General features: G+C 43.1%; 1 protein-coding gene across 1 annotated transcript in view; it reads left to right on the top strand.

The window, feature by feature from the left end:
* Positions 1-840: 840 nt before the first annotated feature.
* LOC111863429 overlaps positions 841-12301 on the top strand; it is a gene marked incomplete at its 3' end in the record, with an annotated part of 78713 nt that continues 67252 nt past the window's right edge. The window contains exon 1 of the mRNA XM_023849759.2: positions 841-3158. Coding sequence (XP_023705527.2) covers positions 1476-3158 — 1683 coding nt within the window. The remainder of the gene's footprint in view (positions 3159-12301) is intronic.

Here is a 12301-nt window from a genome sequence, read left to right on the forward strand (position 1 = left end):
TACGCCATGAAGGCGTATGGGGGAGCGGATGTATAGATCCACGTTTTCTTGACCTCGATACTAGTTGGAGGTGAGTGGTCGGCTACGGAGACTCTAACTCCGAACCTTTCGTCGCCCAGCCCTAGCCAGTCCCTATACCGACTGAGCTATCTCGGGGGGTGCTGTAGGAACAGCAATAGCTCAGTCGGTATAGTGACTAGGCTACTGGCTAGACGACCGAGGAATTGGGGCTCGATTCCTGTCAGGGGCAAGAGACTTTTCCTTTGTCCATAACATTCAGACCCGCTTTGGGGCCCACCCAGCCTCATATCCATTGGGTATCAGGAGCAAAGCGGCCGGAGACTGAAGTTGACAACTCTGCTGCAACTAGTGCAGAGGTCATGAATGGTGGAACTACACCTCCACTCATTCTACGTCTTCATGCCGCGATGTTTAATTACTTAAGCTCCCCAAAATATCACCTTTTTTAATGGGGAACTCTTTCGAACACGGCGATAGATCTCCGGGTTCGATAAAAACAGGTTATGTCTTTTGTCAATGGGAGATACGTTTACTTCAAGGAAACCCACATAAATAGTGTTAGGTGGTGCTAACCAGCCAACCGCTCCGTGCTGAAAGCTTACTGCTATATTTGTTGCTGACGAAACACTGAGACGTGAGATCAACCAGAGTCAGCCGCAGCGACATATCGAATTGTATTCAGGTATACTTGTGAGAAAATGAGAGATTACAGGTGAGAGAAAGAGAGAGAGAGAGAGACGAAGAGACTGCCAGCCTACTTCCTCTCACCGCTAGAGTGGAGCTAACTTGCAGAACAGCTTGTCCAGTACCTGTCTTGGTAGTCCTCAAGTGGAACACCGAACCACGCGCGCTGTTGGAACCAAGCTGCTCTAACCTGCTGCTGCTGCTGGTTCGAAAGCAACTTTTTCCATTCTCCTTTCCTATCAAGCTAAAGATTTCTGTCTCTTCAAGTCGGTCGGTCTGCACTAAACTTCGGTTCAGTCGACACGTTTTTCAGCAGTGACACAAGAACAGAGGACGGTGATTTCCGTAAACTAATTGTTACTGATGATATAAACGTGGAAGAGCGTACAATCATCATATGTGAACTAAGACAATACAGTACAGTGAATTAACCGGTAAGTGTTCTGATATTCTGGTGAACAGTGAATTGTGAGTGTTATGTGACAAGAAAAATGTTAAATTTCAACACGGAGAATACGTTAAAGAATTTTCTGTATGCAATTATTACAGTGCTATAAGTTAACGATAATATCTATGCAATACAGTGGGTTGTAATTATCATTATCTGCTCTGATAGCTTTATCGGTTCCCAAGTTCAGTGTTTATCTAATGCGCAGATGGTCGTCAGCGTGGATACGTATTCGGAGTGACACTGCAGCGAGACATGATTAGCGGAATGTTTTAAAAGTGTTTTTCTAACTGTTCTATAAGGTTCTACAGATATATTCTCTATGTGGGACGGTAATTCTAAAGAAGTTAAGATGGATGTCGCTGATAGGTCGAGTACTCCTCCTCCCCCTCTCCCTCCCAAGACACGCAAGAACATTAACAGCAGTAGTATAATTGCAACTAACCATGTTATAGCGACACGGGTAACGTCTTCTCCAGCAAAAACAACGGTATTTCGCGAAGTACCGAGTGGAGACAATTCTGTAACACCACCTCCACAGTCCTCTCAACATGATAATCTCAGCTTCAGCTTCCCAGAGGTACGATCGCTGACACTACTCTCCGGACAGCCAAGAACTGAGTCTTCTTCTACTTCACCTCACAGTATCACGAACAGTGAACATCACGTGGTCAAGATTCGTATCAATCCAGGAGACGATGCAATCACAGGCACTACACAATATCCGCCAAACTTACAGCAATACCCGTCGCTCTGTGGTAAACATCCAGCCTCGAATTTAAACAAAACTGAGCCGCAGTCACTCAACTTCCATCCATCTCACTACACGTCTACACCTGCAGAAGGATACATCAGGATTAACGTAAGCAGTAGTGACGTTGAACATCAACAACAACACGAGGAGATGGTCCGTCGCTCCACAACGTCCATTCCAGGAAATCTGATAAAATCTTCTCCTCAGGAACGTGCCAATCCATATTTCTTTTATGGATCATTCTCTTCAAATGGGATGGTGATTTCTAGTGGTCAGTCCTCACCAAGTGATACACTGGACAGTGGTACTTGCAGCGACCTTGATGGGAGTACACCTCCACCACTGCCGAAGAAGAAATCTGTAACGCCTACAATAGCCACAGTTACTGTCACTGTCAACGGGGGTGGACATCGGCGTACTGGCAGTCTGACTAGCAGTGGAGCAGAAGTTGACAGTGATGATGAAGGAAGTAACATTAGCTGCGATTCTCTTAACAGCAGCGAACTCAATGGGGAGACATCCATTGGTTCGGACGCAAGGCATGATATTAAAGAAATTCAAGAATCCAGTAAGGTAAATTCACCCCAGGTAGCAAAGGTAATGGAAAAGACAGTGAAACCACCAATCCCTCCCACACCTTCAAGGTCGAATATCCCTCCAGTTGAACACTCACTTCCACAAGGACTTCTAAAGGACATCAGGGACCGTACAGCGAAACTAACTATTGTTCCTTCACCATGCAACACGCTCATCAGGAAATCAAGAACGTGGACAGATGATCTGTCCTCTAAATCCAAACAGCGCGGTGATCTGAAGAATGGTATTGATGCCAGTAGCACTAAGTTGAATGGCTCTGTGTTCAAATACCAGAATACCTCCCCCACCTCCACCTTGTCTACTTCATCTGACGACCGTTCCAAAAAATCTGTCGTGGAAGAAAAGACTTATGAGGAAAGACAGAAGGAAACAGCCGAGAAACAACAAGCGTCATCCAGAAAATTAGTAAACAACGGTCAAATTTTTGATACCGATCGGTTCTACACTTTTCATCTCAACGAACACGCGACTGACAGTAAGGAAACCGTCCATGGGCAGAACATCGAGAGCGAGGAAACTTTCGCGGGATTCAGAGATTTACTTCAGGGCAAGGAGTCGTCTTCAACCATCCGCAGTTCCAAGGGAACAGTACGAGGGGTGAAGAACAGAGTCCGGGCAGGCATAGCCACTTTCCTTCAGTTCCACGACACCAAGGTAGGACACGAACACTGTCTCTTAAATTATTTGGGGGGGGGAAAGTTGACTTTTGGGGGATTAGTAAGCTTCGTTTTGATTTCTATACGATTTATATAATGACTAAGTCAACTCACACCATTGGTGAATAATGAATTGGAAGCGGTCGTGGCCTGATTTAAAATAGTACCCCGAAATTTGCCTAGAGGGAGCCAGGAAAACTTGAACTCCCATCGGTGAGATTAGTCGGGACGGGGACATTGACTTGGGATCTCCCGAACACAAAGCAGGGCTTCTAACCAGTGGACCACGACGCGGGATGTTTATGTAATGAATCTATTTAAGAGTCGTACGGAAACTCTGTCAATATGCTTCAATATAGACACCGCGTTTTACAAACGGTATACAACATACCTAGAACACACGAAGTCCAAGCTATTATTTTAAGAATGTCATAGAAAGTGCACCAAGAAAACTTACGTAACATTAAATGTTTGTCTTATTAAATACAAATGTGGTACTATTCTCTGAAACTACTTTCATTGCGATCACTGGTTTTTGTTTTGTTTTTTATTGCTAGTGGGGTGGGACTAAGTCCCTTGTACTGCGGCCACTTCTGGCCTATTGTACCAGCCCCAGATGATAGGTGAGGGTAATTGTGGAGCAATTGGTGGAATGAAGATTGGCAGGGGAAACCGAAGTACTCGGAGAAAACCTACCCCAGCGCCACTTTGTTCACCACAAATCCCATTTGACCAGACCCGGGATCGAACCCGGTCCTCCGCGGTGGGAAGCCAGCGACTAACCGCTTGAGCTATGGCGCGACCACAATCACTGGTTACTATAACATTTCTAATAACCCGTATTTTTTTTGCAACGTGGTAGTCTACATTATCTGATATTTGAAGACATTCAATATGATAATTGCATTTTAATAAAAACTCAACATACCAAGTTTTATTAACATCTATCAGGAAACGAGTTGTGACACTGGGTTAGACGGACTTAGAGGTGGACACGTGGAAGTTACCAGTAGATGTAGCACAGTTTACGGAAAACATTTGCATTTATTTCATGCCAGAAATAAAGGAGAGAATTCGTAAACTGAAACCACGGATCCCACTTTCCGTACCACGCAATCATTACGAGCTGCATTACGCAGTATTGCTAAACACGAAATTGGAAATTCCACATTTTATCTCATCTTCTCCGGAAGCTATGAAAATTGAACGATATAATCACTTCCGGTTCGTATATGGGTTACTTCGGGTTCTTCTCTTGCTTTGGAGACCAGCTACTTAAACGTTGCCGTGCTTTTCCTCAGCCACCTAGTTACGTATTCGCTTATCTTTAAATAGGCCGTGAATATTACATTCCTTTCAGAGCTCATTAAGAAACCGGGATAGTTCAGTCGGTACAGCGACGGGCTCAGAGCTGGAACGGCCGGGGTTCGAATCCCTGCAGGAACAATATTTTTCTCTTCTCCAAAACTTCCATACCGACTCTGGGGCTTACCCACCCTCCTATCGAAATGCTGCCGGTAGCGATTTTCCCCGAAGATAAAGCGACGGGGTGTAATCCTGACCACTCATCTCCATCTAGTGTTTTGGTTAAGAATGGTGGAGTTATACCTCAACTCCCCCTGTTTTCATAACATAGTGCTTAATTAAGAACATGAACAACTTTACTTTTGTGCTCAGCGTCATTCATATTTTTCGTACGATATTCGAACAGCTGATACAGTGTCATAAATATGTAGTGTACTGACTACTGCTAATATGTTTTGGGTACTGATGTTTGAAAGAGTATGTGGACTTCTTTCATGGTTAGTAGGCCCTACATAATGTTGAAACACTATTGCATATTCGGGCACGACTATTATCAGAATAGTATTTGGTTTCAGCTTTGGACCTTTCGCGGTAGTAACGACTAATCGTAAGTAAAAGTAAAAAGTAAAGCTATCCCTGTAACAGGCCGTGAAGGCCCATAGGGTTGTGAGACGTTGAGGGTCCCACATTATCTAGACAATCGGCTCAAAGATGACGGTAAGGTTGTCAGCCTTACGAGCCGGCCGCGCTCTACTCCCCAAGAAAATTATTTAATTAATTCCTGGTACTCATTTCTGTTAGAGGCTGAGTAAACCCCAGGGCCATAGTGCGGCTGCAAGGATTAGGTCATTTGAAAAAAAATCCAATGACCTCATCGGACTTGAACCCGCGATCTTTCGACTTGTAGCATAGTGCCTCAACCAACTACACTACCGCGTGCCCCCGACTAATCGTAAGACAGTAAATATTTATTCTTGAAAAAAAAAAACCCTGGTCATTATGCCAGGAAGCGTAAATATTGAATTTGACAGTTGATAGGGTTAATGTTTGTTTCAAGCAATTCTTTGCCGTGTATGTCTCACTCGCTCACTCATGGAGTTGAGCCCTGCTTGAGAAGCCGTCAATTCTGCAGCCACTCAAGAACTTCCTAGCATTTTATGGATCCAGAAGTTTCATTACCGAGTGCCGCATATGTTTACACACTTTAACATTCAAATATATGTTTCATCAAAGCTGAATATAATATTTTCCTTGAAAGGATTCTGACGATGGTGCATACTGTACTTCTTTTGGCTTGTTTTGGACTTCATTCATCGTCTGGTATGTAAAAGNTAATATTTTCCTTTAAGAATTATATTTTCTGGGATGCGACGCCGTATATTGTGGTACAAATTTGCAGACGTTAGGGAAGAACGTACTGCCTCCATCTTTAGCCGCACGTACTTGTCCTTTTCATAAACCTAGGCTAGAAGAATTCAGCCCATGTAATCAAATTCTTAAGACCCGTCTCAGTATTTCCTTCTATCTACGTCTAGGGCTCGGAAATAATTTTTTTCCTTATGATTCTCCATGCAGTGCTTTGTTTACATTTCTCGTCTCTCCCATGCATGTGGAAAAGTACAACCTGCATACTAACAGTTCTTGAAATTCAGCAACTTGTAACGGATTGCTGAATTACGTAAATTATTGTATTTCGTGATTAGTGCGTGAGTGTAACTACAACAGATTGTTTGCTGCATCTTCTTTCATAAAACATTTCATAATAATGCATGTCTCTTGCTAAATACCATTAGACTTTCAATGGGCGAAGCTGTTTTACATTCCTGACTATAGAAGCGCGTCCTGGCTGGTGAGTACACACAGATCAAGTAATCATGTACGCATATACGTACATTAAAACGATTTCAAAAACTGTTATAGTGCCTGATAAACTAGAAATCTCTCTGAAATGTTATATTCTCACGGTGGAATCAATAAAATTACTGTCTTCTGGGATATGACACCACGTAATTTTGTTAACCAACGTTACATAACATCCTCCTGCTTCCATCTTCAGGGCAAAATAACATACATTTACATTTCGTTATGTATTTTTCCTTCTGGGGACACGCGGTAGCGGAGTGGTTGAGGCATTGTGCTACAAGCCGGAAGGTTGCAGGTTCAATTCTCGATGAGATCATTGAATTTTTGAGTGGACCTAATATTTCCAGCCACACTATGGCCCTGGAGCCGACTCAACCTCTAACAGAAATTAGTATCAGGAATCTTCCTGTGGGTAAAAGGCGGTCAGCGCGTAAGGCGACACCCTACCACCATCTGTGAGCCGATTGTCTAGAAAATATGGGAGCCTCGACGTCTCATAACCCTATAGGCTTCCACAGCCTATTACAAGGATAGAAGAATGTCCATTTTAATTGGTATTTAAAATGCTATGAACTAGATGGATTCCAATAGAGGTAGGTTCCAAGGATAGGACTTGGAGGGACGGTCTCTTGATGGTATCAGTTGAAAGGTTTTGCCTTAGTGATACTGAACCTTAGAGTTTTGCTACTAGAGTGTTATTCACTATACCTAATAAAATTTCAGATTGAAATTATGGACCTAAAGAAAATCGATATATTATAGTCTTACGTAGTGCAATAAGACGTTTTAAGAAATTTTATAAATTTTCATATAGACTTAAAAGAAGTGTTGCAATACGGGAAATGGTGTACTTCACAATGAAGCACATATAATTTCCAAAGGCGATCCTTACGATTTAGTAAGCTTATCGCTGCCTGTTTATTGAAGGTGTCGTACTAGGCACTTTTCCATCTCTAAATACGTTTATGGTTTTAAGTAAAGTAGAAATTGTTTTGCGTCAGTATCTCGGAAAATGTTACTTCTCATACAAGTTATGGTGACAATTTCCCTGTCGAAATTTTAAAACAATTACTCCAACAGCGAAAACTTGGTATCATATCACAGACTGACGGGCAGAGGCGAAGACAGACCTCCATATAAAGTAAGGTAAAGATAAAGTTGTTCCTGTGCTTAACCAATTAAGCACTGCGCCCTAAAGTTGTACGGGGGAGTGGATTTATAGAACCGTATTTTCTTGACCTCGCCTCTAGTTGGATATGAGCGGTCAGCTTCACGCCCCGGCCGCTTTACTCCAGGGAAAGAACCCCCGCTACCCATTGGCTCATTGGATAGGAGGTTCGATGGACCCCAGATTGGAAAAGAAAAATTCTTGACACTACCGAGACTCGAACTCCGACCCCTCAGTAGTCCAGCCCGTAACCAGTCGCTATACCAACTACGCTATCCCAGCTCCCCATATAAGTTGTTCTGTCTAATTTGTAAAAGTTGCCTAATAATAAATCGGTATATGTTTATATCAATTCTTAGTCACATTTTAATACTGATGAAGTTTCGTGTGGTGTATGGTTCGAAATTATTTACCCTGAAGGACAGACACGACTTCACCATTATGCATTCACTTTGAACAACCATGTATAAAGACCGCATACAAACTCGTGCTCTACATGTTACAAACCAATGATGTAATCACATTAAGCAACATTTGAAATTCAGATAAATTGTGTTCAGCCTCATACGCGTGTTCATAAATTTCGCTAGCGAAACAACATTAATGTATGCGATTTGCATGTCCATAGGAACGTGCAGATTCACGACGCAATTTCCGCTACTGTTTTCTCCTACATAAATGCTAAGTTGTACCTTGTTTTTAGGTTAAGTGTTTTCTCTACGAAAGGGCCAACCTATTGAAGCGTATGTCTTCGGAACTGATGAAAGAGAACATCCACTTAGACAATAAGCAGGCCGCACCGTAGCTCAAGCGGTTAGTCGCCGACTTTCCACCGCGGCGGCCCGAGTTCGATCCCGGGTCTGGTCAAGTGGGATTTCTGGTGGACCAAGTGGCGCTGGGGCAGGTTTTCTACAAGTACTTCGGTTTCCTCTGCCAATCTTCATTCCACGGATTGCTCCACAATCACCCTCACCTATCATCTGGGGCTGGTACAATAGGCCAGAAGTGGCCGCAGTACAAGGGACTTAGTCCCACCCCACTAGCAGTAAGAAAAAGGAGAATAAGCAAAACAATTTACGTAAATCATCATATATGCCTCAAGATGGCCCCCCGTGGCCGAAACATGTAGATGAATGACCACGAAAGCACAGACTAAGTTGTGATTCAACCAATAAAGTGCGAAACTGCATTAATGACTGCATTGTGCGCACGCACAAACATATATATATATACACACACACACAGTGACGCATATATGCTTATATAGTGACATGTGTATTGGTGACTTCCAAACTGGGGCGGATTGGATGATCAAATTTATTGACACCTTATACACTAAACTTGTAACTACAAGTAATACAGCGCTATCGTTGATCTATATACTTTACAGTTCACAGTTAAACACACACTAGGGTTCTCAGCCTTCACTAGTCGTATCCTGGCAACGGATTTAAACATAGTTATATCAGTCTCACTGTAACAGTAGCATTGGTAAAGTCTTCTCACAGCCTAATTACTTTCTTGCAATCTCTCCTAAGTCATTCGACTGCCATCTGAAGAGATTCCTTCAATTCTTATTCCAGCTGGCCTAGGATTTTCGTTGTATAGTCACGGGGCGGCCTTCACAGAAAACACCGTCTCTCAAAAATAGTTCCATTATTGGGCGTTGTCGCGGAAACGTGTTTACCGAGCATTTGCCCAGCAAAGGACATCTCATCTGGATACACTAATCCGGCTTTAAGGAGTCATGTCACAATATACTGTATATGTATACCAAGAATTGCGGTATTAACCATGCAGTTCAGAATCTCTTGTCTCCCCATGTTCAGTATAAAAATATAGTGATCATAAAATATGCAAAACCAAAATATCACATGTTTTTTCATACGGATGTGAAACAACCTCCGTATGTACCGTGGAGTCAGTTCATTGGCAGAAAACATACGCTCTTGTTGTGGCATGTAGTCCCGTTTCCAGGCAGCGACAGCGAAATACACAACTATAAAAATGCCGCTGCTACGCAGTGACAGACTAGCGATCACGTGGACACCCCAAGAAGCACGAATGCAACAATTGCACTGAAACACAGGAACGGTGTTTTCTGTGCAGTCCGTGCCGAGATGTTATAAGCAGGTCAAGTTAGGAGTTGCATTGAGTCAGATAACCGTTAGTGTTCAATTGTTGTGAGTTGTTGTTTGTGAAGCTTTAACTTAGCAACGGCGGTTATATATATATATATATATATGCTTATTTTGCGTATGTAGATTGAGGGTGCATGAGAAAATAGTGCTGAAAACAATATTTGGACTTAAGAAGATGGAGTTATAACAAGACACTGCCGATCACAGTGGCCATACGGTCTAAGGCTTGAACCGTCTTCGCATGCTCGAAAGCTGGGATCGTGGGTTCGAATCCCACTCGAGGCATGGATATCTGTGTGTGCGTTTATTCTGTGTTTGTGTTCTGTGTGTAGGTAGCTGCCTTGCGACTGGCTGATCCACCGTCCAAGGAGCCCTACACACTGTGTACAGATAAGGAAATTGAAAAGCGGCCAAGGTTCTTTAGAATCAGATATATAGATAACAAGATGCTGAAAAACAAATAACATAACAAGAAGACCCAGTACGTATATTTTTAGGATGATTAAATCTAAGATGAAATGGGCGGGGCAAGTAACATTTAGGGGAAAAAAGAGAAATACACACAAAATTTTGGTTGAAAAATCTGGAGGAAAAGTGCCACTTATAAGACTTAAGCAAAGTTGAAAGAAGAATATTCTGGGAAATTCATGAGCAGCTGAGCCACTGTTTGCTTATCAAGAAGGACTCAGCTCCGTGCTATTAGTGAAAGTACATGCAATGTCGCATTACTAGTACAATCGGCTTTTCAAACATCGACAGTAACAAATTAACACCAAGGCAAATGTAATATACAGAAGAGAAAAGAGCTAAAATGTAAAATATGTTTATTATCACTTTGTGCCATTTAAATACCCCAGCCGGGATAGCTCAGTCGGTATAGCGACTGGCTACGGGCTGGACGACCGAGGCGTCGGAATTTGAGTCTCGGTAGGGTCAAGAATCTCCTCTTCTACAAGTGGTCAAGACCGGCTCAGGGGTCCATACAACGTCCTATCTGATGGATACCGGAAGTTCTTTCTACGGGATTGAAGCGGCCAGGACGTGAAGTTGGCCACTCACTTCCAGCTAGTGGCCCGTTCAAGAAAATGTGGATCTATGCATCCACTCCCCATACGTCATCATGGCCTAGTGCTTAATTCGTTGAGCATAGAGAAACTTTTACCCTTTTTTTTTTCTTGGTACTACAGCCCCAGTGGGCCCAGGCCTATCTCCATGAAATTCTCCTTTCACTTCGGTGTTTCTAGATCTTACACATTCGATATGACTCCTTGGGCGGGTGATCAGCTCGTTACAAGGCCTCTACCTGTACACAAACACAGAAAAACGCACACACACACAAACTAAACATCCATGCCCTTAGTGGGATTCGAACCCACGATCCCGGTTTCCAAGCGAGCGAAGACAGTACATGCTTTAGACCGCTCGGCTACCGGGACCAGTTTTTACCTTTGCCTTACTTAAATACCCCTTTCTCCCGTGCTGGAAGTTTTAAGTTCGGGTTAGAAGAAACGCGTGCTTCTCTTTGTACGGAAATTCAAAATATGGGATTTAATTTTAACACGATCAAATAATTTCCAACGATTTGAACTGATAGCACTGGCTCCAACGCGAACTTTCTGCCGACGAATCGAAAGTGGCGAGTGAATGGGGGATAGATTAATGCGTTTGTCTGAGGAAGGAGAAAATTATGTTTCTATATATGTGATTTCACCCTCTGCTACTTTGGGGAGGGGGGATATCGCAAAATTCGACGATGACTGTGCTGACAGTCAGGAGAAACCTCGGCAGCTTTGCCGAAATTTATGCCAATATGTACGATGTAGCGCATATGGTTGAGGAACTATGCTACAAACCTAAAAATCGCGGGTTCAATTCCCGATGAGGTCATTGAATTTTTTCAATTGACCTAATCCTACCAGCCGTATTATGGATGTGGAGACGACCCAGCTTCTCACAGAAATGAGTATCCTGGTTGGGCGTCTGGGGCGTAAGGCTGACTACTTTATTGCCACCTGTGAACCGACTGTCTAGAAAATGTGGGAACCTCGACGTCTCACAACCCTATGTACCTCCACGGCCTGTTGTAGGGATAGCTTTGCCTTTTATTTTATATACCAGTGAATAGATCCACAGCTGAGACGCGTCTTAACGTTACAGACTGTTCTTCCTTTCCCGGAAGCACGGGTTTCGTTGCCACACGAGACAACAGCTGGTCATGGCAATAGATGTGTCTCTTTGCTCTTCCACACGAATTCTGATCTAATAGAGGCACTGGCAGGAATTTATGTATTCCTTCGCATATTCCGAGCCTATTGTGACCAAGAAGCCGTTCCACTGGCGCGACGGTCTGCTGTTATCCTGCCTGAGGACCGCATATCTCGGCCCGAACAGTAAATGGAGTGCAGTTCCAAAAATATTTATCCTTGTTTAGACACCAGTACAGCTAGAGTCTGTTGCTTAAATTACTCCTGTTTAATAGTTGTTAGAGCTATATGTTATAAATTACTTTACCCTTTCCCAGAACATAGATCTACGTTTATCCAGTAGGGTCTCGTGTATGGATGTTTTCAGAAAAGACAGTAAATGAATCCACGCAAGGAAAATTCCATTCGTGCGCTCGATATATGGACCCGAATGAGTCTCAAACTCTAGCGGCTTCACCTC

The sequence above is a fragment of the Cryptotermes secundus genome, unplaced genomic scaffold (assembly GCF_002891405.2).
Source record: "Cryptotermes secundus unplaced genomic scaffold, Csec_1.0 scaffold964, whole genome shotgun sequence".
NCBI classification, from domain to species: domain Eukaryota; kingdom Metazoa; phylum Arthropoda; class Insecta; order Blattodea; family Kalotermitidae; genus Cryptotermes; species Cryptotermes secundus.